Source organism: Penicillium diatomitis (genome assembly GCF_028827545.1).
Source record: "Penicillium diatomitis strain IBT 30728 chromosome Unknown utg000010l_segment0_segment0, whole genome shotgun sequence".
NCBI lineage: Eukaryota > Fungi > Ascomycota > Eurotiomycetes > Eurotiales > Aspergillaceae > Penicillium > Penicillium diatomitis.
The window spans coordinates 1552655-1578759 of NW_026623182.1; the positions used below are offsets into that span (position 1 = coordinate 1552655).

At 52.0% G+C, this 26105-nt stretch overlaps 10 protein-coding genes across 10 annotated transcripts; 7 read left to right on the forward strand and 3 right to left on the reverse strand.

Moving 5' to 3' along the window:
- Window positions 1-361: 361 nt before the first annotated feature.
- Window positions 362-2294, reverse strand: N7539_007551 (GID4/VID24 family protein; the record flags this gene model as incomplete). Its single annotated transcript, XM_056937152.1, has 3 exons — window positions 362-552; window positions 617-2177; window positions 2271-2294. 3 exons carry the CDS (start codon window positions 2292-2294, stop codon window positions 362-364), a joined length of 1776 nt encoding a protein of 591 aa, XP_056787951.1.
- A 561-nt stretch (window positions 2295-2855) lies between these two features.
- On the forward strand, window positions 2856-3083 carry N7539_007552 (uncharacterized protein; the record flags this gene model as incomplete). The annotated part of the gene is made up of 1 exon (XM_056937153.1): window positions 2856-3083. One exon carries the CDS (start codon window positions 2856-2858, stop codon window positions 3081-3083), a length of 228 nt encoding a protein of 75 aa, XP_056787952.1.
- Window positions 3084-3529: 446 nt separating this feature from the next.
- N7539_007553 (uncharacterized protein) lies at window positions 3530-4677 on the forward strand (the record flags this gene model as incomplete). Its single annotated transcript, XM_056937154.1, has 3 exons — window positions 3530-3646; window positions 3716-4355; window positions 4415-4677. The coding sequence occupies 3 exons, from the start codon at window positions 3530-3532 to the stop codon at window positions 4675-4677; spliced, it is 1020 nt and encodes a 339-aa protein (XP_056787953.1).
- An 86-nt stretch (window positions 4678-4763) lies between these two features.
- N7539_007554 (putative integral membrane protein) lies at window positions 4764-6064 on the reverse strand (the record flags this gene model as incomplete). Its single annotated transcript, XM_056937155.1, has 3 exons — window positions 4764-5223; window positions 5325-5824; window positions 5900-6064. The coding sequence occupies 3 exons, from the start codon at window positions 6062-6064 to the stop codon at window positions 4764-4766; spliced, it is 1125 nt and encodes a 374-aa protein (XP_056787954.1).
- A 1453-nt stretch (window positions 6065-7517) lies between these two features.
- Window positions 7518-9155, forward strand: N7539_007555 (cytochrome P450; the record flags this gene model as incomplete). Its single annotated transcript, XM_056937156.1, has 1 exon — window positions 7518-9155. One exon carries the CDS (start codon window positions 7518-7520, stop codon window positions 9153-9155), a length of 1638 nt encoding a protein of 545 aa, XP_056787955.1.
- A 4407-nt stretch (window positions 9156-13562) lies between these two features.
- Window positions 13563-14856, forward strand: N7539_007556 (uncharacterized protein; the record flags this gene model as incomplete). The annotated part of the gene is made up of 5 exons (XM_056937157.1): window positions 13563-13748; window positions 13891-13952; window positions 14013-14231; window positions 14277-14747; window positions 14811-14856. 5 exons carry the CDS (start codon window positions 13563-13565, stop codon window positions 14854-14856), a joined length of 984 nt encoding a protein of 327 aa, XP_056787956.1.
- A 1939-nt stretch (window positions 14857-16795) lies between these two features.
- Window positions 16796-19501, forward strand: N7539_007557 (putative C6 transcription factor; the record flags this gene model as incomplete). The annotated part of the gene is made up of 2 exons (XM_056937158.1): window positions 16796-17455; window positions 17546-19501. 2 exons carry the CDS (start codon window positions 16796-16798, stop codon window positions 19499-19501), a joined length of 2616 nt encoding a protein of 871 aa, XP_056787957.1.
- Window positions 19502-20604: 1103 nt separating this feature from the next.
- Window positions 20605-20874, forward strand: N7539_007558 (uncharacterized protein; the record flags this gene model as incomplete). The annotated part of the gene is made up of 1 exon (XM_056937159.1): window positions 20605-20874. One exon carries the CDS (start codon window positions 20605-20607, stop codon window positions 20872-20874), a length of 270 nt encoding a protein of 89 aa, XP_056787958.1.
- Window positions 20875-21547: 673 nt separating this feature from the next.
- N7539_007559 (putative oligosaccharyl transferase subunit Dad1) lies at window positions 21548-22341 on the forward strand (the record flags this gene model as incomplete). The annotated part of the gene is made up of 3 exons (XM_056937160.1): window positions 21548-21793; window positions 21978-22162; window positions 22275-22341. 3 exons carry the CDS (start codon window positions 21548-21550, stop codon window positions 22339-22341), a joined length of 498 nt encoding a protein of 165 aa, XP_056787959.1.
- A 460-nt stretch (window positions 22342-22801) lies between these two features.
- N7539_007560 (putative mRNA splicing factor RNA helicase (Prp16)) lies at window positions 22802-25740 on the reverse strand (the record flags this gene model as incomplete). The annotated part of the gene is made up of 3 exons (XM_056937161.1): window positions 22802-23176; window positions 23258-24810; window positions 24894-25740. The coding sequence occupies 3 exons, from the start codon at window positions 25738-25740 to the stop codon at window positions 22802-22804; spliced, it is 2775 nt and encodes a 924-aa protein (XP_056787960.1).
- Window positions 25741-26105: the final 365 nt, after the last annotated feature.

Genomic DNA, 26105 nt, shown 5'->3' on the forward strand with positions numbered 1-26105 from the left:
TGCGACGCCTTAGAATCCGGACCACTGGATAAGCGATACATTCCGAGGTGGCGGTGGTGCACAAGTAATATATTGTTTCGAGACGCACTAAGCTCCCAAATACGCTCTCATGGAATTTGCGACAACGGCTGATCAACATAAAATTTTCAGAAATTTTAACCCAACAACTCCAAACGGCTATGCGAACATGGGGAAAGATGGGGGAAACTAACAATGAGTCCCTCTCTCAATACGGGATGACAAAGTCAGAGTAATGATAACAAGAGCTTGCCTCAACTTGTGAGGCTCTGGTGTGATTGACCAATGATCAGCAGGGGCTGCCTCCAGATGCTCTACCTTTTGTACATAGGTTCTTCCGGAGCTAGCGGAAGGAATATGACGGACAGGCAATTCTGGCCATCTTTGGCTTCAGGGAAAGTTGCTGGTAAGGCGAACTACCGGGGTCATAGTAGAGACCCTCGACACGACCATCTTCACGGCGAAGGGAGATGTAATAGAAGCCAGAGATCGTTAGGCCTTGTCGGGCATCTGTGGGAGTAATGAAGCATCGCTCTGGATAAATATTAGCCACGCGTACTGTACCAAAGTCAGATCGGCTAGCGAGATCACTCCATACCCTTCCAGCGCATAAGAATCCACCCCTGAAGTAGCTGCTCCGTAATCCATTTCTTGCTCACGAGATTCTTCGAGATCTCAGCATCTGACAGATCCTTGAACGGCTGCAGTTCTCGCCAGTACGTACTGTCGATGTCTGCATCCGCCTTGAAATTTTTGGTTTCCAGCGTGTGTTGGTTGAAGTCAATGATCTCGCCTTCCAGAAAGGTAATGATATGAGCGTCACGGTTAGGCGACGATTTGTCGGGTATGTTGTATGCCTCCATCGTTCCGGAAAGGGTCATGTCGGCGTAGTTGATGCTGTGGATCGTCACCTTGACAGGCCAGTTCTCGTCGCGCGCAGTATTGGCGAGATATCGGCGTCCACTAAGAGTGTGTACACTGATTCGAGTCCCGTCACTGCCGTTTACGATCACCGGTTCAGTAATGACACGGGGAGCCTGAGCGCGTTGGGGTAAAGCAGAGCCCCCCGCGTTGGCTGCTTTCTGGCAGCCCTCAAACACCATTCCCTCTTGTAGCCATGAGCATCGCTCGGGTGGTCCAATAGCATGAATGTCGAGCAAAAGGTCATTGTCTTTAAGCGAGAAGTTTTCCAGGGAAATGAAGCCTGTAGCAGCGGCAGAGCTAATGCTTTCCTCGAACGAGTTCGAATATCGTAAACGGTCGAGGTATTTGATAGTATCTTTGAGTAGCGAGTCCTCTGCAGGGCTGTGAATAGACTGTCGGTTGGCAGCGACTCTGGCACGAAGCTCATTATTGTTCATCCCGCGGCGGAAATCTCCCCGGCTCGGTGGGCGATATCGATAAACCCTGGTTGACGGCGAGCCCACTCCCCGCTCGGTGTCTGCAGTCTCGTCGATCGGTTGAGATCCATATCGATCCAAAAGGAACCTCTCCAGCGTTCGCATCTGCGATGCATTCGGCTGTCGCCGTGCTGACAGCAGGACGTCCATGGGAATCGGTGGTGTCATCCAGCGACCGGCATTGTTGGGGACGGACCCCGCAGCGGCTGACGCGCGATGTTCGGTATCGCCTCCCACCTCTCGATTGGATATTTCGCTATGGCCAGAGGCGGCGTGAAGAAAAGGCCGGACTAGCTCATCTTCTGGCTCCTCGTGCCGATTGTCCTCGCTCTCTCCGTCTGAACCAGGGGCCCATCCATACAGAGACCGTATGTTCGCCCGGCGGTTTTCGTAATTTGGCATGGCCCTCTGGTTCCCTGACTGGTCGTGGACGATTGGCATGCGATGGTTGATCTCGACGGACAGGCGGGTACTGCTGGGATTATCGAGATCCATTCGGTCGTCACTAGGTAGGTCGGCCACCTGCGGGAGATGCGGGATCCCGTAGCCGCGACGGGGACGGCGACTCATCGACGGTAGAGGTGGGTTTGACAAGAAAGCTCGGTTGCGAAGGAAGTCGACATTTTCGTCGTGGGCGTCGTCACTCTCTCGGCCTAAGGAGACTACGGTCTCGGTGAGTGATCTTCGCCGAGAGGGAGGCTCGGTCTCGGGCGCAGGTACGGGCGCGCGCGATGTAGGGGACAAGACCGGCGTCCCGTGCTAATGCGTGGCAGCAGCAGTTAATCACAAGTATCTCATCGACATGTAAGACCTGCAGACTACTTCACTTGGGGTAGGAAGCAGCAGACATACTGATGCCGAGTTTGGAGGCGGCATCTCCTCACGGATGGCCTGGTATCTAAATTCGCCTCACAGTTTCCGCGCGGCAGATAACCAAGCAGCGTACGGGATTCGGGTGGTCGGCAAAGGTGGAGTGTGGTAGCGCAGTTTTCGCTTGTTGTTCGGTATTGTGAGTAGTCTTTTGCAGATCCAGGTAGCGAGAAAGCAGTGTCGCTGGAAGCGAAAATGGTGGATGGGGTTTGATATCGGAAGTTTGTCTGGGATGAAAACGTGGAGAAGTGAAGGGAAGTACAGCAGAACACAAATGACGTCCGGCCGGGCTGGGGTACAGTACTAGTACTGCATGGAATTCCGCTGGATAGCATGTAGCCATGTACATTTAACTACATTAGGTTGTACAGTCCACTTCCCTGTTCATCACTGACGAACCTCGTCTTCGATTTCTCTTGACACCCACAAAATACCTGCTAATGCAGACATCAGTATCTACTCTAGGACGTAACTTCGGGTGTCCATAGGTCGGCTGGCCAACTTGGAAGTATCCAGACAAATTCTACATGTTCAACCGACCAATGTTGGATTGTTGCTATTTCCACGATGCATGATATATCTTCTTCCGGTTTCACTGCCTATGGTCGTAGTTCTACCCCTCTTTCCGAGATCAAATACATGCCCCAGCGCAACTGTCCCCTGCCACGACCGTGGAATTCGATATCGGAAGTTCCTGACGGGGAGCACTGTCGCGACATGTCTATCGTCCCACCCGAACTCCGCAACATCATGATCCAATTTGCCTCAACTGGTCCGCACATGGCTGAGGCATGAATATTGATTGTGTGGTATCAGTTGCCCATTTGTTCTCACTTGGAAGCAAGACATACCTACCTATCCTACATCTACCCAGGCACCATGTATAAATACAGGGCGGAGGCTGGAGGAAAACAACAACCCCGTGAGCATCACAGGTCTAGTTGGACCTCATCCTGCCGGACCTGAGACCCATTAATGCGGAGCTCAGTCGCTGAGTACCTACACTACTTCGCCTGCAGAATGAAAGCCGAGGAACGGGCAGATGTCTCCATGATACCTGGGTTCCCATGTTTTACAACGCACCTGCCATTTAAAGATGCTCTTGCCGAATTCTAACATAATAATAATCAAGGACCTCCGAGCTGAATTTGTAGCTTCATACCATTTCCATTAACTAAACTGAGTTTCCAAAAAGCAAACACTTCCAAAAAGCCATTCCAATATTCATATCGGTTGACAAAATGCAATCTCCTGGTACGCCCTACAAGCGCCGGCCAGTGTCTGTGACTCCGGTCAGTAGCCCGAAGCGGCCGAAGCTCGAAAGAGCAACGTCCGCCAGCCCGTTCCAAACAATGACGGTACTCTCTCCTTCGAGCCTGTAGCCCATCTCACTACTATTTTACCCTTTGTTACTGACATTCAAAAAGCAGACACTGGCACGCACTGCGAGCATACTCTACGCAGGCTCAACAGAGGTTACAAGAGATCCCTTGCAAGAGTGCCAGACAGCACTTGCCAACGATATCCAATCTCTGAGGTGGGACGATTCACGGGAAACTGCCGCAAACCAGAGAGGTTTCGAGATGTTGCAGTTTTTACGAGAACTCAAGGCCGAGGTCGAGACTCTCAAGCACAATGTCAAGACTCTCGAAGGCAAAAACAAGACTCTCGAGGGCAATGTCAAGACTCTCGAAGGCAAAAACAAGACTCTCGAGGGTCACAAGTCTCAGTCCGACGCCCGAATTCAGGCTTTGGAGGCCCAAACAAAGGCTCTCGGCGAACATGATACTATACGAGCTGCAGAAACCAAGATCTGCAGAGACGTTCGCTTGCGAACAATACTATCCTATTGCCGCCCACGCCTGAACAAGGTGGAGAAGACTCCGGTAGAACAGGAGATATGCGACATGGTAACCGACCAAACGAAGGTACATGCAGGTAATGTGCTTGGGGATGCCTCAGCGCTCCTTGAGAACTTTCCAGACCCAGCCGACGAGTTTCAACACACTGCATACCGCAGCTTTCAAAAGTTGTATGGGACAACCCCGCAACGTATTCGGGCAGCCGGTATGTATCGACATTATTTGCTGTTTTATACAAAATCACTCCTGACTAAAAATTCTCAGATCTCGCCCGTATCCCGGAGTCGATTCGAACCCTTGATACAATTGCGACACACATGTACGCGCGGAAGGGTCGTCATCGACTTACGGAAGAAGCGTTCCAGAGTCGCCAAGCCCTGATACAACTCCTAGACAGTCGCGAGTACGAGAGCGCCGAGGCATTCTGCTTGGAGAATCGCCTGTTCTTCGCGCCACGGGAGAAAAATCAGGAGTCAAAGCTGCTGGAGGGGGTTTCGGAAGATGAGCCGGACGATTGGACGTATTAGAATCGATGCTCATACTCTGGCTGGGGGAAATGTTTGCTGTATCCTTATGTGCTTCATGTTTACTTGTTTGCTGTACCCTTATATGCTTAATGAGTAGTGTGCTGGACATCCCACTCCTGTTTCACTGAGATCCCATGATCCCGCTTAGTATCACAATCCTGAGAACGAGGACTCGATTGCGTCATCTCCATTGATTCCTCACTTGTACGATCCGTCTCCTGTGCGAGCACGCCGACGCGATGTTTCGTGCCCACGGGCCTCAACTGTAACTGGCTCGAGTTATCTTCGAGTTGCAGGAACCCATTTTCGCAGCGCTTGGTCGAGGCTGCGGATGGTTCGGACGGTTTGCGGGTGTGGGCGGCGGTGACTTCGGAGTTTTGTGCGGAGCGGCCGAGAAGGGGACGCATGAGGGGGACAGAGGCGAGGATGACGGCGAGACAGGGCTCGACGCCGCTGAAGATGTTGGCCCGGGGGATGGTGTAGGTGATGTCGGCAAAGTCCATGGAGGAGAGGACTGCGATGCGGAGGGCGCTGATGATGCAGGTTCTGGACAGACGGTCAGCTGCTGGGTTCGCGGGGAAGAGAAAGAGAGGGTCATTTGGGTTAAAGAAGCGAGAGATGGAAGGGAAAGCGAGAAGCCGACTCACACAAAACCCAAGCCAAAAACAATGATGAGAGTTGCTTTTTTGTAGGTGGCCATCTGCAACTTATAGAGAAGCGGCATGGGGATGATCAGCACGAATACGTCGGTAATCAGATTGATGACACCCGTCGCCGTAAAGGACTGGACTTGGTTCCCGCAGTGACCCCCTGGGATGGTCTGGTCCCAATTGAACGCAAACGGGCGACATATCAACGAGCCTGCCAGAATGGTTGCAATGGCCCAGAGAATAATCACCAGCATGGTTGCGCGGGAAGCCCAGACAACCCAAGTGACGGGAAAGATGCGCAGATACAAGAGTAAGATTGAGACTTTGGTGCAGCTCAGACTCAGGACCCATAGAAACTGCAGTGGAATGACCAAAGTGAGGAGCTTGGTGATGGGAGCCAGGCCATAGACCGCGGCGATGGCTGTGACATGGTCGTATCCGATGCCAGCTTGAATCACGCCGGTGATACTGATCGACTGAAGGCCCACCGCAAAGATCTGGCATGTAGAGGTGAGCTAGAGCATCCATGACTCGGGGATTGAGGGGGTCTGCAAGAGGAGCCTCCCACTCACACAAGCAATGATGATTGCGTAGTCACTTGGCGTCCAGGGTTTACGTGCCAGATGATGAGCCAGTAACCGCAAGCAGACCGCAGCCACCGCAAGAATCGAAAAGACAAGGGCCACACTTAGCACCTCTCGTTGGGCTGTCTTCACAATGGGGAAAGTGACCCCCATGGTAATAAACCACGACTTTGCGATCCAGGGTCAACAGAAGATCACAAGACTAAGCAGGCCTGCAGCTGAGAAACTTGGGGTCGAGGAAACAGGAGGGGCAACAGTAGTACAGCTGGGGGATGGAAATGGACTTAGGGGTCCATTATTATAAGCACCCAAGCAGAGGCTCTGTCCGTCAGTATCGATTCAGATGAACAGGTCAGAAAGTCAAAGCTGCGAGGTGCAGCGAGGTAATTGAAGTATTGCTCTTCTTCACCTTTGGACTTGTCGACTCGAGATTTCCCGTCGACGATCCTTCAGTGCGATCATTGCTCTTTTCAAAGTAGTGTGAATCCTTCCATCGACCACCTGGACCTGCAGATGGCCAGGAGCACATACTCGATTGAACACGCTAAGCCGCATAGACTCCTATCTGACAGATAAAGCGACCCCCGGCAGGTAGTCAACGGCGTGTGGCGCGGCCACCCGTCCCGGATGGGCTTCAAACAAGGGAGTGTACTTTCGACAGAGAGAGAGAAAGAGAGTTTTTCTGCTCCTGTCATATCCACCAGCGGCGGGTCTTCCTGACTCGCGATGGGGTCTAGAGAGGTCCTTTTCCATGTGGCTCACTGTCAGGCTGTTCGTGAATTTGAAGGTTCCCACAATTACTCCTCCTGGATCTGGCTTCTCACTGGCACGAAGTCCTGAAGGATTTGAAACTAGACTCCTTCACCAGCAACGTCCGAGGACTTGGCGCTCCGTGATGGTTCGGAGACCTGCCGACAACGGCTTTGTTACTCAGGAACCTGAGTGGCAGGAGGTCGCCGCCGGACTCCATCCAGGACCTGAGCGCTGGGCCGTGAGTCTGTCGAGTGTCGACTAGTCTCGAGTAGTCCCATCTCCATCCATGTTCAACCCGTTGAGAAGTTTCTGGTTTGTTGTCGGGAACCGCAAGGAGCCACCCGTGCGGGTTTCATCCAACCCCTCGGAGAGGATCAGCAGGATGCTCCGAGGCCAATGAGGGACTTCCGTCGCGGCATTCACACTGGATGAGTGGACGGATGGGGGGATCCACTCGACAATTAGGCTTTGCTGGTTCGAGTCCGCTCACGGCCGCCCGACGAGGGAACCGTGCGTTAAGGCATCCAACTCGCTCAGACTGTCGGCACTTGATTCAAGAAGCTTGTCATTTGTGCCCACTGAGTGTATGCTGACTGATTTAAACCTTCATCACAGTATTGCGTCTATACATCTTCGCCGGTTCAATAGTAGTAGATAAAATGGCCTGTGTACCGCAGCTCCGGATCGCTCCCCCTCTCCCCTCACTCCCTCACTCCCTCACTCCCTCACTCCCTCACTCCCTCACTCCCTCACTCCCTCACTCCCTCTCCTCTTCTGTCGCTCTCTCACTGATACACAAGGAAGACCAGTGGAAGCTTGATTCAATACACATGATTGTCGTGCGACCGTAGACATGGAGAGCAATGCACTGACGATAGGAGTGACCTGTGCGCTGGGAGTTCTGGTCGCACTCATCTATGTCAATTCAAGTCGCGCAAAGAGATCAGAAACCGTCCACGAGACGACCAAGCCACTCCGAAAACTTCCGCTCATTGGCGACCTTCATAGCTCGCCCATCGAGAAACCTCTGGTCAATTGGAATGCGTGGACCAAGGAGAATGGTCCAATCGCGGTGCCAAAATTGTTTGGCATCATTCCCATTGTCGTCCTCAATTCAGCCGCGGCAGTCACGGAATTGTTCAGTCGCCGCAGTCAATGGTACAGCAACCGCCCGGCTTCGGTGAGCATGGAAATGATCACCGATGCCCAGCCGGGACAGTCCAAGTTCACGCTCATGCACGACTATGATGATCACCTGAAACTGCACCATCGGCTGTTGTCCCCCAGCTTGGGAGCGCCAGCCGCCCCGAAGTTCCAGGCGCTGATGGAGCTCGAGGCCACGCAGTTGCTGTTTGACCTCTGTCAAATCACCCAGCAGTCGAAGGAGGGAACCATCAGCACCGGCAAAATCTATCCACAGCTTGAGCGCACGCAGTCCAGCATCATCCTCGGCTTGCATTATGGATTGCGCGTCGCGCAATATGAGGATCAGATCCTGCACGAAGTCATAGATACCCAGACCCAGATCACTCATCTGGCCGCCAATCCGCTTCTCCCAGATATCATCCCTGCTCTGCGCCATCTGCCGTCGTTGCTGTCACCCTGGAAGCGATCCGCAGAGAAGCTCTACGCTCAACAGGTAGATCTCTACATGCGGTTGTTCAAGCACGGCCGCGACGAACCAGGATGGAACGCCACCAAACAGGCCATTTCTACAGCTCAAAAGCATGCCAAGAACGGCGTCTCCGATCTTGATCTCGCCTTCACACTCGCAACATCCATTCAAGGTGGCATGGAAACGTCCCCACGTCAACTTCTCTGGCTCTTCATTGCGGCGCTGCATCGCCCTTCCTTTTTGACTAAGGCACATGCGATTTTGGATGAGGTGGTGGGACGTGATCGCCTTCCTCGATTTTCAGACCGAGCGGATCTGTCGTTCATCGATGCAATTGCACACGAGTTGTTCCGCTGGCGACCGATTGCCCCTGGCTCCATTCCCCGCCGAGCAGACAAGGACGACGAATACGAGGGAGTCAAGATCAAAAAGGGATGGACGCTCATGGCCAATGCGTGGGCGATTGGTCGTGATGAAAAGATTTTTGATCCAACGCTCGGAGATGTGCAGGAATTTGTACCCGAGCGATGGTTGCGACAGAGCTCTGGGGGAGACGTCAAGGTGCGGGCGGATCTTCCATTGCCTGTGTTTGGGCAAGGCCGACGGGTCTGTCAGGGCAAGCGAGTGGCCACGGAAGGCACATTTCTGCAAGTGGCATGTCTGCTCTGGGCCTTTGATATCCAGCCCTTGGTGAAGGGGGATGTGGTAGACCCGTGGGAGATGGTTGTGGAAGGATTCATGACTTCACCCAAAGATGTCAGATTCAAGCTGACGCCGCGGGGCGATTGGGTCGTCGACACGATCGCCCGGGAATGGGAGAAGGCAGGAAAGAGTCCAGAGCAGGTGATGGGTATCTCCACTGATGTGGAAAAATGAATACCAGAAATTATCGAATGATCCGACAGATATGAGGAGACACGAACTTTTATGGAAGAGGATAGGTATGCAAGGCTCGCAGAGCCAACAGCCGAGAGGAACGATGTATGATCGCAATGAACAAATCAAGCTCATGTTGATGTAACTTACAGTACTGCCCAAAGGCTGTGCCCATTGGTCCAATGTCCATAGCTTGGATGTCACGGGTAAAGTGGTGAGGGTTGAGGTCTTCGACGAATGAACACTTGGGACTCAACGCGTGTTTTTTTCTTTACACTGGCATATATGGATCTTCCTCCCTCTGTGTTTCCATGTTTATGGTTATGCTCGCTCAAGCAGGGGGGTAAAATCCATGACTCGTGCTCGATGGACGTATCATATTCTCTGGCCAAGAGAGATCACCCGCAGCTATCAGAAGACCTCGGTACTACTACATACTCACGCATGATTAAATAACAGATGATTGACACTGGACACTGGCCACTCCAGCTGGACACTGACAGTGCATCTATCATCTGCAATGGATAGATGTATGGAAATGATTCCCCTTTGATCAAGAGAAGTTCAAACCCCTTTCTGAACTTTTAATCAGATCAATCTACTGATAAGCCCTCCTTCGTGCCGTGCAACAACGGGAGACGTGTGCAGAAACTCAGACTCGAGAATGAGATGACAGGGAAATCATCTCCGATGTTAGCTTTGTGGACATTGGACTGGAGTCTCAGGTCTGTTGGTAAAACGTCGTTGCAATCTCAATCCCGTGCTGAATGCCCAAAACCGGCGCACACAAAAAGCTTGTTTTTCTCACAAGGCGGTTTGAGGCGCGTCAAGGCGCTCCGTGCCGTCTTTGGAAACGTCTGATCCAGTGGAGGTCACGGACAGGATGGATACTGACAGTCACATGGGCCGGTGGATGAGGAGACGCGTCGGCGACGGGACCTACATTTTATGATTTTACCATTGTAGGTAGTAGGTACTAGACATGTTAGGGTTCCATGCCGGCTCAGCTTGATTCTTGACGAGATGGGAGTCCCGGTTGTCTAGCGGACTGAAATGATCATATAAGGTTTACTCTGCACATATCAAGCTGCTTATGTGTCACAGTGCCATGACTCGTGGTTATCATGTGCTATTAAAGATGGTGAGAGAGTTTCACGCTGTCCAACCTCATGAGATGGTGAGACTGACCTACAGTCGAACGCTAGAAGTGAGGGATCAATCGCTGAATGATTACTGACCTGGAGGAAACCACAAGGCTGGACACTGGACACTGAACGTCCACTGTCCACTGTCCATATCTCGCTTGGTAGGGACTCAGGAGTCAGGGGTACTCAACTCAACAGTGCCCGAGATTGCGACTTCCTAGTAAATGTACTGATTGTGATGTACCACTGCCCACTACGATTGGCCGTGCGAGTCGGATATATTCTGCGCAAATGCGCCCGGGGGAAAGAAAAGTGAGGGAGCCACGGATGTCGAGAGGCTCAAAAACGAAAGGGGACGCGTACCACTCTCACGATCTTACGAGTCACGAGATGTGGTTGCGATCGCGCCATTTTGGGTCTCGCGTTAGCCCCGGGCGATTGATTTGCATTGTGTTTGTGGCTGGGGCGGGCCTCGATGCAGGAATTGCGAACAAAGAATATTGGGAGAAGAAAGCTTGTGGCGGAATACTAAGCCTGGTCCTACAACTCTACGGTCTTCTGACAGGGGGAGGCTTTTGGGGGAAATTACGGTGGGTGAAGTACAGTATTTTGGCAGTCAACCGTTGAACCGTGTACACAGGTATTGTACTTGTGAACAAGAGTAAAGATGCTTCAGCGATGCGGAATATCCGTGGAGACAGAGAAGAGATGGTCACATGATTTATGCTGATGATCGGGATTGCACAAGTCAAGTTCCAGATTACGATTGTGCTTTGACTGGAATGGGTGCATCCCAATGGCACCGCACACTCACAGGGCTGCAGGTGGTTCGGGAGTCGGCAGTCCAACCAAGGCGAGAGAAGTGGATAAGCGGAAACCGCTGGAGACACGGAAGGAGTCGAAAGCGAGATGTCTGCCTCTGACAGAGCCTGTGGAGGCCTTTCAATTTCACTGGTTTCAGGCTATTATGGTTGGAATCATGTTTGCTTGATCAGTGGTTGCGTATGCTTTACATAAGGTGGCCCCTCCGTAGTCGTTAGACTCGTGACAAATTCTAGTCGGTTGGCGGTTGCAGATGAACGATTCATTGCATTGTTCAATGTCGGGTGCCGGGTGGGTCGACAACAGGTAGAATTATTATCAATCAGACTGTACCGAACCCTGGTGGGTTTCGAAAAGGGACCCATGATATACCCAAGAAGGGGCCACTTGATGGAAATGAGAGTTGAGCGCTCTCGTGCTGAGGAAATAGCTCTAGCCTTATCAGGTGGTCTTGCGGTTATGTGCTAATATCGAGCAACCTCGACCAAGACTGTGTCTGCCGGGACGGACACTGATCTAGTAGTTAGTACCTGTTGACAGGTAAGTCACTAGTTAACTAGTAGTCAGTACAGTCACTACGACTCACAGCACCTCTGACGAAGGGCACTGTGACTTGAAAGACTATTAACAATTCACTGGCAGTGGCTTGTTGATTGTCTACTATCGTCTTTAAAATCAGGTGAGAGTCTTGCTTCTTTGAAAGTATCCACGTCCACGTCAGTGTTGCCCACCCGTGTTTCTCATTTATTTCCCACCATTGAAGAGCGTGGAAGGAGGAGGTATTCCCTAGCGACCGTCACTAATTGTTTTAGTCCGGAGGTGAGAGTGGACGTGGTCGGCCTCCCCCAACTGGATGCGTGGTATCTGGTACGAGCATCGACACGACTATAGTACAAGAGCAGTCAAGTAGTTACTAGTTACTAGTTAGTACTAGTAGTAGTAAAGTACTTCTGTTGTTCTGTTGTTCTGTTGTTCTGTTGTTCTGTTGTTTTGTTGTCTTGTGATTGCTTCTCTCTAAACTGCTCCGCAGGGCTGAATTCCGCTCATCGTCTGCTCTAGGTAACCCGTCGCATGCTCAAACGAGTACGACATTTCGATCGGGTCTGCCAAGAAGCCCTACGCGAACCAACTCGCGTGCTCAGCTTCCCAAGACAACCTCGTGAGCAGGCTGACGTGGACCAAGACCCGAGGATCCAGGACAGGGCCGACCGAGTGGAGTTGCCCCCGCGCCTGTACTGGACAGTAGCAGGTCCATGGAGGCTGGAGACCATTCCCAAGTATACAATGTCTCCTTTCCAACTCCCCTGAAGCCTGCTTTTCGTGAAGTGGATGTTGGTGCGCGTCGGATAGAGATCGCCGAGATGGCCGTCAGCCAACCGGAGTGATGAGAAACAGAGAACTAGCTGCGAGCCAAGCCCGCCCAAAGTGCCCACTGCGCAGCCACAATTGGAATCGATGCCGTCGTCTCCCCGATGTTCTGTTCTCCAGCAGGATCCACGATAGCGGTTGTTGACTTTGGCTTATTGGTCTCGGTCATGACGCACTGCGTCAAGCACGGCACGTTAAGGGAACCTCAGGGACGTATGAATGGCCCTTCAAAACTCAGACGATGATGGGAATGCCTTCCTTCCGCCCACAGCGGACGCACGCGATCCCCAATCCGTGCTCTGTCTGGGAGTCGCAAGCGAGTGGAAGTATTTTTCACGGGTACCACGATTGGACGTCAACACTCGACAGACACCACAATCTGGACGACTCGTCAATCGGGGGGTCCCACTCGCCCCGAGGGACCGTGGATCGCAAGATGCCGAGAGTCTCGAACAAGCGGCCACGCGACGACTGCAAAAGTGCAAACTGCAAAGTCCCCGGAATAATCCTGATGGTCAAATCCAATTTGGACCGGCGCCTCTCACGGTGTCTCGGCTGACATGGTTCATTCCGCTCGTAATCGTGATTTCGCTTCCACGCCGGTCGAGGGACGCTCGCCTGAGTCTCTCGAGTGCCATCCCAGATCCTTCTTATCAGGGCCCTCATCCGGCGTGGGCATTCCTTGTACAGCAATTATCGACTATCTACTATCTACCGTCCGTCTCCGCAGTGGCTTGCCGTCGTTGCTCGCTGGGTAATTCCCACCGAATCCATTAATTGGTCCCTCAATCGACCCCTCGGACCGGTCTTTTTGCATCTGAGAATCACGGCCTGTTTTCCATTCTTGAGCCTCTCCTTTTACGAGTCCCCCTCTGCGAGAACCCAGACTCTCTCCAGGTACATCCACGTACAGACTGTCATACACCACAAGCAGTACCTGTGATCGAGTCCACATAGTATCTGAAGGCGTCGCATGCTGTGTTGATACCCATCTCTTCCGTTTCTGGTTGTTTCATATTGCGTTGTCCCATCTCATCATCTTGCACATTGCAAACGACCGTTCGCCCAAGCTATGCGACTCACCATCTGCAGCCTCGCGAGGCTCGGTGGGTTCCTTTCGACCATCCCTCTCGCCGCAGCCCTGCCGTCGGGTGAAACGAACTTTATGAGTGTGCGCGAGAATGTCGCCAAGGACTATGAGAGCGTGACGGAGATTCCACAAGACAAGTACTTCAGTGAGTGCTCCCTGATCTCAACAGTTCGGCCTTGATCTGGCGTCTCGGGCCCTCATCAAATCGGGGAAGACAGTACCCAACCCGTCTGACAAGAGCTCGTGGACTAACCGGACTTTTTTTCTATAGCGGAATCATCGTACGTAGACGGAATAAGCGTGGCTCTAGCTCAGCGTCAAGATACTGACACATATTCACACCCGCAGATTTCACTATCATTATGACGGACGGTAGGTACGAAAATGATCTCACCCTCATCTCGCGCGTTCACTGAACAAGTCTCGCTACAGATTCGCAGAGTCGCCTCTGCCCGATGACCAAGTGACACCTCATCTATCAGCTCTCATTCGGACGTATTTGACCACGATGGCTTCGATTGGAGCTGAAACCTGGATCATGCACGGCACACTACTCGCGTGGTGGTGGAATCAAAAGGTCAGTCGCTTCCTTCACCTGCACTCCGCCTGGCTCGTCACAGTACCCCAGGTTCCGCTCCCCTCGATGCAGGGGTGATGAACGAGTACATGGCGCCACCGGACGCGACTCGACTGCAGGGGACCTCCAACTCACATCTTCCTCACTCAGATCTTCCCATGGGACAACGACCTCGATGTGCAAATCTCCGAACCAACCATCCACTTTCTCGCAGACTATTACAACATGACTCAGCACCACTTTGATATCCCCGGTGTCAGTGGCGGACGAACATACCTCCTGGAAATCAACCCTCATTACGTGGTGCGCACTACCCAAGACCGTTTGAATGTCATTGACGGTCGCTGGATCGACACGTCCTCGGGTCTCTTTATCGACATCACGGCGGTGCGCAAGGACGATGAGCAGCGCCAGAGAGGCAACATCGAGGCCTTGATGTGTAAAGACCACCACCGCTACGACGAGAGTCAAATCTTCCCGCTGCGGGACAGCTACTTTGAAGATGTGCCGGTGAAGGTGCCTTACGCTTACACGTGGCTCTTGGAAGAAGAGTACGGGCCGAAATCAATGACGAACAAGTTCTTTGGCGGGTACGTGACTCCCAGACGCTCACCAGTACAAGTTCTATGCTGACTGGGCTCGTCCTGATGTAGGCACAAGTTCAATGACGAGACCAAGGTCTGGGATCCCATTGTCTAGAATCAGTGTCTGAACCATCTCTGTCAACTTACAACATCACATTTCATGCCGACGCTTCATCTCTCCTGGTGTCACGGTCGATCGATATGTCCCTCCCTCACCGAGACTTCATCCACAGTCACGCATATAACTGGCTCGACCAGAGCCCGAGCTCTTTCTGTATCGGAACGCACTAGCGTCTCGAATGCCCCTTAATGACCACATTCGCGATTTTCGTTCCTCTTATCTCTCAGCCTATCTCTCGAAGCCCTCGGACCTTGCGTCTTCGAATGTCCATTTCTACGGCCGTTGCTGTGACGTCCATGGATCTACCAATCCATTCTCATATTCAACCTGTCATCTCTTGTTTCTGTGCATCGCGTCGTATTTCCTCCAGCATTTCACGTGCTCTTGCAACCCTATTAGCGTTCGTTCTTTGAGCGATATGGAGATATGCATTTGTCTCTTGATCACCTTGTCCGAAAGTGACTTGTACATTTTCATTTCCGTATCCATACCAGAAGCTGAAGGTGCTATTATTTTCGAGCCCACTCAATCTGTGTCGTCCCTGCACCGTGCACATTCATCTCTATCTGTCTTGGGAGTATCCAACTCGAGCTCTTTGAGCCCTCTTCCAGTCTACAGACCTAGGTAAAGCAATCCAACCCTGGCATTGAGACGCTGAAAGTGACCAGTCAGCCCCAGATTTATGGCTGCTGTCATTGTCCTTGGCAAAGGCTTGGCAAACGTAACTGGGTCAAACTCCGAAAGCCGAGACAGTTGGGAGCCAGCCTTTCCACTTTTCTTGGGAATCCCACTATGGAGTATGAAGTATGACTATGAACTACTCATACTATCACGATTTTCTTGTAAACTACTGTCAGCTCAGAGCACTGACGTTCTGCATCGGAGTAGATCCACATTTAGTCCATGAGGCATGTGTCGAGACTACTTTTTAAATTTTAAAGTTATCAGATCTCGTTACTTAGCACGATAGACCACAACTGGGTTTCTGAGGGCCCCGTCACGAGATCTGTAGGAAGTTAGGAACTATGAATTTCGCCCATGTTCAGAATGTAAGGAATGGTTTCGTTATATACTCGTAGTCTCCCAGACGGAAAGACTCGTTACACTGCACATCTTGACCTCGAGCATGCACCAGGGCGGTGGGCATTGATGGACCCAATTTGCTTCAATCTCACGGTTATTTGAGACATTCGGTCTTCGCTTGCCCGTTGGGATGAGGTTGCTTTGCTGGACGCTAATTGTTGACTGTGGATCTTTGAGGCCCAAAGATGCTGGAACGAGAAATCTAACTTGAAATTTGTCTATTCTTTTTTCTCATGTCCATCTGTTGTTCTGTTTTCGTCATTGACGTGCAGTGCCATTACGAGTATGCTCTGTATAATCTCCGGACTGGCTCCATCTGTAAGACTCCGAGCACTCAAAGTAAACAGTAGACACCATACAGTGTAACAGTATACACTATTCAGTATACACCTTCTGTCCGAGCCAGCATATACCCAAATTGACTGAAGATGCCGACAAGATCAATGACGGAGTCCCATTCGGGGATAGGAGATATGATTTACTCAAAAGGGGACAATTGCCGTCGTTGCGATTGCGCTGACTCACTCGGGGTCACATGGACTGCAGTGCTTTCACTGTGGGACTTTGAACCCCCCAAAAGGGTCGTGGCTGACGGGTTGGTGTTTGAAAAGGGACCGGAGGTCGGAAAGTCTCTTTGGGTCTGATTTCAAACAGTTGGCATCCGTTGCTGACAAGCTCATCTCTTTCACGTTTATTTTTTTCTGACCGCACCCGGCCTTCAGTCCAGTCAGCTAGGGGACGAGCATCGTGATGCGGTGAGGAATTGGGAAGTCTCAGTCTTCATCAATCAAGGAAACCCCCCCCCCCCCCCCCCCCCCCCCCCCCCTCCTCCTGTCCAAGTGGTCCTGTCATGTCGCTCCCTACGGCATCCCCGGAAGGCCCCAAGTCCTCCTCCGCCCACGGAAATTCTCCGACCGGCGCGCGAGCTGGCGTGTCCGCCACCGCCCCCCACCCTGGCCCGGAGGCTCCAAACGCACGAAGCTGTATCACTTGTCGTCGTCGCAAAGTTCGGTGCAACAAGCGTTCGCCATGCTCAAATTGCGTCAGAGCCGGGGTCGACTGCGTGTTTCCCCCACCGGGCCGAGCCCCGCGCAAGTCGAAGCGTCCACCTGATTCCGAGCTCTTATCGCGCTTGCGACGTCTCGAGGGAGTGATTGAGCATCTCAACGGCGCGGGCGCGAAGAGCTCGGGAAGGACCGCATCGATCACGAGTCTGTCTCCGACTCAAATTGCCGCAGATCAAGCGCCGGTGTCCTTCGCCACGGCCCCGGCCCCGGCCACGCTTGTTTCAGCTTCAGCTCCAGCTCCAGCTCCAGCGCGGGCGTCCATCTCGTCGGCTATCACTGCCAGCCCGGAACCAACCACTGCCTCCAATTCCGGGTGCCCGTTTGAGAATGACCCAAAGGCGCCGGTGCCGAAGAACTTTGAGAATGAATTTGGAAGACTGGTGATCGACGAAGGCAAGAGTCGATATGTGAGCAATCGGCTGTGGGCCAGCTTGGGAGACGAGGTATGTCTCAAGAGGACCTTCCACAAAATTAATTGAACTACTTCGGAATGTCTGGACCACTGATGCTTTCTTATTCGGTGTCTTGTACAGATCGAAGAGCTGCAGGATATCTTAGATCACTCATCCTCCGAAGAAGAAGACTACCCATCTCCTCATTCCTCCCATTCTGGCTCCCATGATGGCTTCTTATTTGGTTACTACACCCTCTCACATTCACTCCGGGAATTTCACCCCCTCTTTCCCCGGGTCTCACTGTACTGGGAGGTATACCGAGAAAATGTGGCGCCTCTGGTCACGATTGTGCACTTGGGGACGGCCAGGAACCTACTGATCGAAGCCGCGCAAAATCCAGACTCTCTGGACAAGAACAACGAAGCGCTCGTCTTCGCGATATACTTGTCCGCGATCATCAGCTTGACGGCGGAACAATGTTTGTCTCGTTTTGGCGAAGAGCGTGCCACACTGATCAAACAATATCGATTCGCGGTAGAGCAAGCCTTGTCGCGAGCTGGAATGCTCAACACCCAGAGCCTCGTTCTCATCCAAGCTGCGGTTCTCTTCCTTATCTGCATTCGGCGGGAAGATGACTCCAAGTTCGTTTGGTCCATGACAGCAGTCATCGTGCGACTGGCGCAAGGTCTGGGCCTACACCGCGATGGAACCAACTTTGCATTGAAGCCATTTGAAACAGAGATGCGACGACGTCTCTGGTGGCATATCTGTCTGTTAGATGCTCGATCGTCCGATGATCACGGAACAGATTCGCAAATTAACGAGTCCATGTACGATACCCGACTTCCGCTCAATATCAATGACGACGATATCACTCCAGAGGCCACAGAGCCTCCAAAAGAACGCGAAGGTGTGACTGATGTGACATTTTGCCTCGTCCGCTGCGAAATTGCTTGCGCATTGCGCCGGGCTAACTACGGCTACCCTGACAAAGGGGCAATCGGTCCTGTTGATGGTGGCGCCGGAATGCAACGCTGCGAGCGAATGATTCGGATCATCTCAGACCGCATTGAGCAACGCTACGTCAAGCATTGTGATATGAAAATCCCCATACAGTGGGCAATAGCAACGGTAGCGCGCCTTGTTCTTGCGAAGCTGTGGCTGTCCATCCATCACCCGATGACCAGTGGGAAACGCCGCGCGGCCAATGTCTCCCAGGCGACCCGAGAAAGTCTCTTCTTGACTGCGATTGAAGTCTTGGAATTCGGTCGCTTGTTGGAGACCGATCCCAGAACCGCTAAATGGGGCTGGATGTATCGGACCAATATGCAATGGTATGGCATCGCATTCGTCCTCTCCGAGGTTTGCGTGCGGCCTATCTGCCCGGTAACCGACCGAGCCTGGAATGCCGTTCAAGGCATATACCTTGAATGGTCACGTCAAGCGACGCATAAGAAGGGGATGCTCTGGCGTCCACTTGCTGCGTTGATGAAACGAGCGACAGCAATTCGAGCAAAACAGCAACACGAGCTGTTTGCCAAGTTCGGCCCACAACAACCACCGTTCTTTGCTGATCCGAACGACTACCTGAGAATGCATCGTCATAGTCTACCACAAATTCACATGCCCGAGTCCACATCGGTACCGGCGTCAGTTCCTTCTTCCGACAGCCAGTCAGCCCTGAACGAAGCGGATATCAACGTTGATCTAAGCCAGGGACCTTGGGAGACCCTGCAAAGTATCTTTCCGGATACCAACATTCTGGCACCGGTGGACCTTGAGGATCCGCTTCTGCGGGGGTCTTTTGCGGGCGTTGACGCACCGGCCAATCTGTCCTTCACCACGCCCACAGTCAATAACGGCAGCAGCAATGATGGCTTTAACACTGGCTATAACAACACCAGTGGCAGTGGCAACGGCAACAGCAATGGCAAGAATGACCATGATCTCACAACCCAGATCGAAATACCCCCGACAACCAATTCGAACTGGGATGAGTGGGATCAGGTCATGCGCGACTTTCAGCTGGATGTTGAAAACGAAGGTCTTGTTGACTTGGGCAAAGGAACCCACGTTTCGACATGGTTTGCATAATAACTTTTGTTCTCTCCTCTTTCTCCTCTTCTCTCCCCGCACGTACGATGATATCCGTGCGTTTTTCCGACCTCATGGCATCTTGCCTTTCATCTTAGTGAGAAGTGTACGAGACCATACCCCTTCAATACTCTCATCTGAACGACCACGCATACGACGTTATGAACTTCTCCCCACGTGATCATACTGGATGGCCCTCGAGCCGCATGCAGATATGCTTTCTCATCTGTCTCTCCACTCTATGTTTGTATACTATATACGAATTCATCTCCCCTTTCGACATCAACATAAAATGCGTGCAAGAGGTAAGCAGACCTGGCTGCTACCTTCACCCACTAGACGGCTACACTCGAGGTACTCTGGGACGTTCTTAGCTGACTCGGTGTAGTACGTAGGACACCCAGCTTATCAGGTTAATACTAATCAGGAGCATAAGCAGCCGGAAAATCGGGCTATCTACGAATTGTTAACGTCTGGATGCGTCGTGCGTTACGGTGCTATCATACCCGTATCGCGTTGAATTGTCACTCCGATGGGCCTATCGTAGCACACATTCAGCCCACGAGAAATCTGCATCACTACCGCTATCCACTCACTTCGACGAGAGTATCCTCCCGCCTAGTTGGGACACCAACATATCACCCCCCCAACATTCAAGTGATCATCACAATGATCCAGTCACAACACTTGCGCCACAGCGCCACAATGTCAAATAAATTAGGGATCATCCAGGTGTACAGCCACCCCATCACGTGCAACATGGCGGACGGGCAGAGGCCAACGATGACATCATTGCTCTTTTTCAACCCATCCATCTTGATCTTCCGTATAAGAATGCCTCGGTCAACCATCGTAATATTGAAGGCACGATTGTTTATCATAAACTCGAATTGACCCGACGAGTCCATATTCTTTAATTCAAGACTTTCGGACAACCAACAGTCTAGTAGACTCTCCAGATACCATTATCTATCAAAACTCTGTCTTGGAACACCTGACAACAAAAAAGCTTCTGCCAACCTCCACCTCAAATTCCTCTCGGAACTTCTACCTTCATTCAAACCAAGCATACCCGACCAAATACCATCAAATATATCCTCATCATGCCCATCAACACCTCCTCCCAAGACAGCGGCGTCACCGGCGCCGCCAAATTCGTCACTTCCACCCTAGGCAACACCGTCGGAGGAGTCGCCCGCACAGCGGGCGGCGTGACTGGTGCCGCGGCGCGCGGAGTCGGCGATACCATCACCAGTGCAACGGGGAGTGCTGGGCAGCCGGTTGGAGATGCGATTGGAAGTGCGGGGACTGGAATTGAGGATGGGACGAAGAAGGTTGCTGGGGGTGTGGAAAATGCGGGACAGTGGAAGTGAGACGGTGTACGGTAGTACCTCCCTAGGGGTGATCGACTTTCGAGCTTGAGATGACTTATGTTAGCCTTTTTGTCGCGATGTTTTCGGTTCTCAAATGAGAGATTCCCAACTATGTGCCAGTACTTGAATGGATGAATAGATCCGCTTTTTGCTGTGACCACTGACGGTACACTATTTGCTTTGCTCCGCTCTGGTGAGTTAGTAGGAGTAGATTTTTCTCAATGACTCGCTGTCAGCTGGTTAACTCTCCATGACCGCGTGCTATGCTGCTCCTAGAAGCACTCTCCGGGCATTGACTGGGCTCAATAGGGAAAAACCTTAGCGCTCTGTGTTATCCTAGCAATATTCATTAACTGTCAACAACAAAACCAGAAAGAGCAACTTGGTATACTTGGGGCCTCTTCCAATCAGAGGTTATGTATCACGTGACTCATCCGATAGCGATAGCGAAGCCCGGGGGAACCGCAGCTCGCAAGTGGCATCGTATCTACGACCATCCCGTTTATTTGTCGATTCCTCATGCCCATTGACCTTTCTCGACCACATTCTCTCGGCTTAAGAGCATATCGAAAATATTGCTTTTCTGACAGCAACACCCCTTCATCTTTTCAAAAGCTCTTTTTCCCCCTTCACCCCCGGAATCGTGTCCACTCAAAGCCCAATCATCCCAACCATGCCTGCCAAACGACACGCGGCCTCAACTAACACCTCCGCGGCCGTACCCGTTACGCCCGCAACGCTCTCCTCTGGCCCGACCACATTGAAGACCAATGCCTCAGCAGTGGCCATTGCCCAGAATGTCTGGGAACAATATGTGGCGACGACCCCCCAACGTACATTACTCTTGGATGCGTTCATGGCCTTTCTCGTCCTAGTCGGCGGCCTGCAGTTCTTGTACTGCGTTCTGGCTGGAAACTATGTACGTTCTGTTTCGCTCTTGATTTTTACTCTGAGATTCGGGTCATATAGGAGCCAAGGTCCCACGCTGGGGCTATGATCTCAATGCCTCGTTCCCATCTTGCTGCATGGAGAGTTGGAGGGGGGAGGCTCTGTCCCCAGGAAGCGTATGAAAGTCCCCGCGCTAATCAATCTCCTCGATGCAGCCCTTCAACGCTTTCCTGAGTGGCTTCAGCGCAGCCGTGGGCCAGTTCGTGCTCACAGCCAGTCTCCGAATGCAAACAAGTGACAGCGGGTCAACCCTGTCTAGTAAGCCCAGCTCCAAGGGGAAAAATGCCCGATTCGCAAATGAAGACAATGAGGGACAGGGCTCTGGCATCTCGCACGAAAGGTTGGTGTTTCCATCTCCGCGTTCTACTTTTTTCAACCCTTTCTGTCGACGGTCTCATACTTATTCAAATCTACTTGTCCACGCTCGATGCTAACCTGTTGGTGGGAATTAGGGCCTTTGCCGATTACATTTTCGGAAGCTTGATCCTACACTTCTTCTGCGTCAACTTCATCAACTAAATCGCTTGCTACTGTCATTAGAAAATTTGTTTTGAGACAAGCTTGCTCCTTCGCCCTATCTGGCGCTGGTCCGTTTGGTGGAGGGGCAATTGGAATGCCGAGGCTCTGAGAACGATTACTTTGGCTGGCGAACTTTATCACTTTCGGAGAAACACTCCAGGAGCAAGGTAGTAGTAGTAGATCAGGTCTCGCAATCGTCAGACATTGGAAGCTGCCACAGATCAATCATGTACAGAATACCCAAACCACTATGCAAGACAGTCATGCATAAGTCGAGAATCTCCTAGCACGTGCAAGGTCCATGCGTCGTATTGCAAAATTGTAATTGATGGGGGTATCTTGTTCAAGTATGTTCATCGCAGCGATATGGGGCAGTGCTGCTGCTAGAGAGATACATGTCCAATGCTGTGTACATGAAGACCCAAGTATGCGCCAAACAGACAGAGCGCAAGATCTTGGATTAGAATTGTCCAGGACGCCGCCTTCCAATCGGCTTCTTCACAACACTGCCTGTAGAGCCACCGAACCCAGCGCCAGGCCGAAGAGACGGAGAAGACGACCCGCTCACACCACCAACTGGCCTCTTCCCACCTGGAACAACCACCGGCCGGCGCACAGCAGATCGTGCTCCGCCAACTTCGATTTCATTCCTGCGTCGCGCAGAGTCGAGGTCCTTTTCGGCTTCTTTGGCCTTGGCAGCCATGACACGCGCATCGGCCATTTCTTGTTGGATCTGCATGCTTTTGTTGATTTCCCGCTCCTTGGTGCGGCGATCGCGTTGCGAGTATCCCTTTTCTTTCATCGAGTAGAAGACTCCTCCGAGATCGGCAAGCCACTAGGGGGGTTTTTGAACACAATTGTCAGTTTTCGTTTGGGTCGAAAGCTCCAGGGTTTGGTGGAAATGCATGGCACGTACCTCGGGATCAACAGCTGTCACAACGGACATGTACTCTCGGGCGGTAAGCCTCAACTCGTGATAGACAACAAATGGCGGGGCATCAGCCAGGCCAGACAATGCACTGGATCTCGACAGGTACATCGACACACTGGTGCGGAGGTTGAGATATTCTTTCTCAGAGCCACTACCTCCACCGCGACGCGCGGCTTGATGGTAGAAGCCTGAGCAGATACATTTCCGAATCACATCCCAGTCGGTACCGCAACTCACAAGGGGCATCTTTTGTTGAGTCATGATGTCTTGAAATTGATCTCGGACCTCCCTGGCCTGGCGCAGGTTCTTGGAGTGGAGGAAGTGGCGGGTGCACCAGCGGTCGGAACAGCCGTTCGCCTTCCATTGTGTGTAGACATGGAGTAGTGTCAGATGGTCCGATTCATGCACGTAGAACTTTTCGTGAGCAGAGTCGGCTTCTTCCTCGCGCTCGCGCGGTCGGTAGAACACGTGCGGTACTGTCAGCATGGAGACGATGGTGAGCATCTCCTCGCTGCAACCGTAAACTTCTGCCGCCATGATGATAAGTTTGGCCAGGGCTGGATCAGCTGGGAACGGGGTCATGCGACGACCAAGTTGTGTCAGTTCTCCTAGGTTATCCAGTGCCCCAAGAGCCCATAATTCGAACAATGAGGTGGACATCACCTCCTGTGATGGCGGGTCCATGAAGTCGAACTCGAGGAGGTCCTTGACGCCGAGGGATTTAAGGAGAAGCACAGTATTGGCCAGACTCGTACGCTGAATTTCGGGAATCGTCTGTATGTAGAGTTCGTTCTTGTAGGCTGTCTCGGTGTACAAGCGGTACGCCTTTCCAGGACCTGTGCGTCCAGCACGGCCGGACCGTTGGTTGGCGTTTGCTTGAGAGATTGGTGTGATCTGGAGGCTGTCCATGCCCATTTTGGGGTTGTATGTCTTGAGCTTCGAGTAGCCCGGGTCGACAACATACATGATTCCATCGATAGTCAGACTGGTCTCCGCAATGTTGGTGGCTACTATCACCTTTCGGACTCCCTTGTCGGCTTTTTCGAAAACCTTCGCTTGTTGCTCTGCCGGCAACTGACTGTATATGGGCAATATACTCAACTTCGGAGGATCGTTCAGTAGCTTCAGTCGCTCCTCAACAAGCTCACAGGTTGCCTCGATGTCTTCTTGTCCGGTCATGAAGACGAGTATGTCACCTGGTCCTTGTGATACATGGATAGTCAGAACCTGCTTGACGGCGCTGTCGACATAGTCTTCACAGGGCGATCGGGAGAAATGAACATCCACAGGGAACGTTCTGCCGGGGATGATAAATTCAGGAGCTCCGCCGAAAAAGCGAGAGAAACGGTCTGCGTTCATTGTGGCCGACGTGACAATCAATTTCAGGTCCCTGCGCCGTGCAAGAACCTTTTTCAAAAGTCCCATGAGCACGTCTGTATTCAATCCTCGCTCGTGAGCTTCGTCCATAATAATGCATGAGTATTTATCCAAATCGCCTTGGGCCAGAGACTCTCGAAGCAGCACACCATCCGTCATATCTAAAAAGATAATTGTTAGATGTGTTCTGATAGACACGCGCCCCGTTTCCCTAATCCTGCGCATGAGAGTTATAAACACTCACATTTAATGACCGTCTTATCACTAGTGCAATCCTCGAATCGAATAGCGTATCCAACGAGGTCACCGAGCTCAACTTCCATCTCTTCACTAACCCGCTTTGCGACGCTCATCGCTGCGACACGACGTGGCTGCGTGCAGCCAATCATACCGAGTTCAGAGTAGCCATCTTCATGAAGGAACTGAGTCAATTGAGTCGTTTTTCCTGAACCGGTCTCTCCGACGACGATGGTAACCTGATTGTCCCGGATGACGCGCAGCAGATCTTCGCGAACAGCAAAGGCGGGCAAGTATTCTCTTTGTTCGCGTAATGTCTTGCTATTGCTGAATGCACTTGAACCAGCCCCTTCTTTCTTGAGATGCTGGGCGAATTTGTTCCCTCCGCGCTTGTAGACTTCCTCAACTGGAGCGGCTACTGCACTGTCACCTTCCTCCTCGTCTTTGACGCCCATGATGTTTCCTAGCGTTGTGCCCGCCATTGTGGTCGCATCCTGTGCCTGTTTTTGGCGTTCCCTTTGTTGTCGACGTTCCCGAACAACCTTGCTTCCCTTGCGACTGAAGACTGCCATATCACTTTGGGGATCGCGAACAGCGGAGATCGGGTCCAGCTGCGTGGTGAAAATCGTTCGGCCATCGAGGAAAGGAGGCCGCAGCTCGTGTACGCTCAGATGCACTCGTGTATCTTCTTGATCTTCCGCGAGGTAATGTGCATGCTGAACACCAGTTTGCTGGGCAAGGCCAGACTTGACAAGCTGTTCGCGATGCCACATCTGATCTTGATCATATGAGGAGTGGCCTGTCCTTTGTCGCTTGGCCGGCGGAACACCATGACTAAATCCATTGCGATCCATGTCGAACGATTCCGATATATCTGAATGTCAGCGCTGGGGTTACCAAAAGCCTCGGACGGTCTTTATCGGAGCTTGATTGAATGCGCCGCATCTTAATTGCCCTCGAAACTCGAGTCAAACAGGACAAACATTCTCTTATCAGTCACATGACCATCATCCTTGAGTAAGTACTTTTAAGACCTCGAGCCTTGTGCTGCTGTGGTCAAGGTATTCAACAATTTATGACAAAAGAATAAAGTCTTCAAGGAAGACATCAAAAATGTTTCAGCTAATCTTTCTGTAAATCGAGGAAAAGTAGACGGTGTGACACTGACATCCGCATGCCATGATTGCCGAGCCGCGGAATCTTGACCAACAATCGCCCC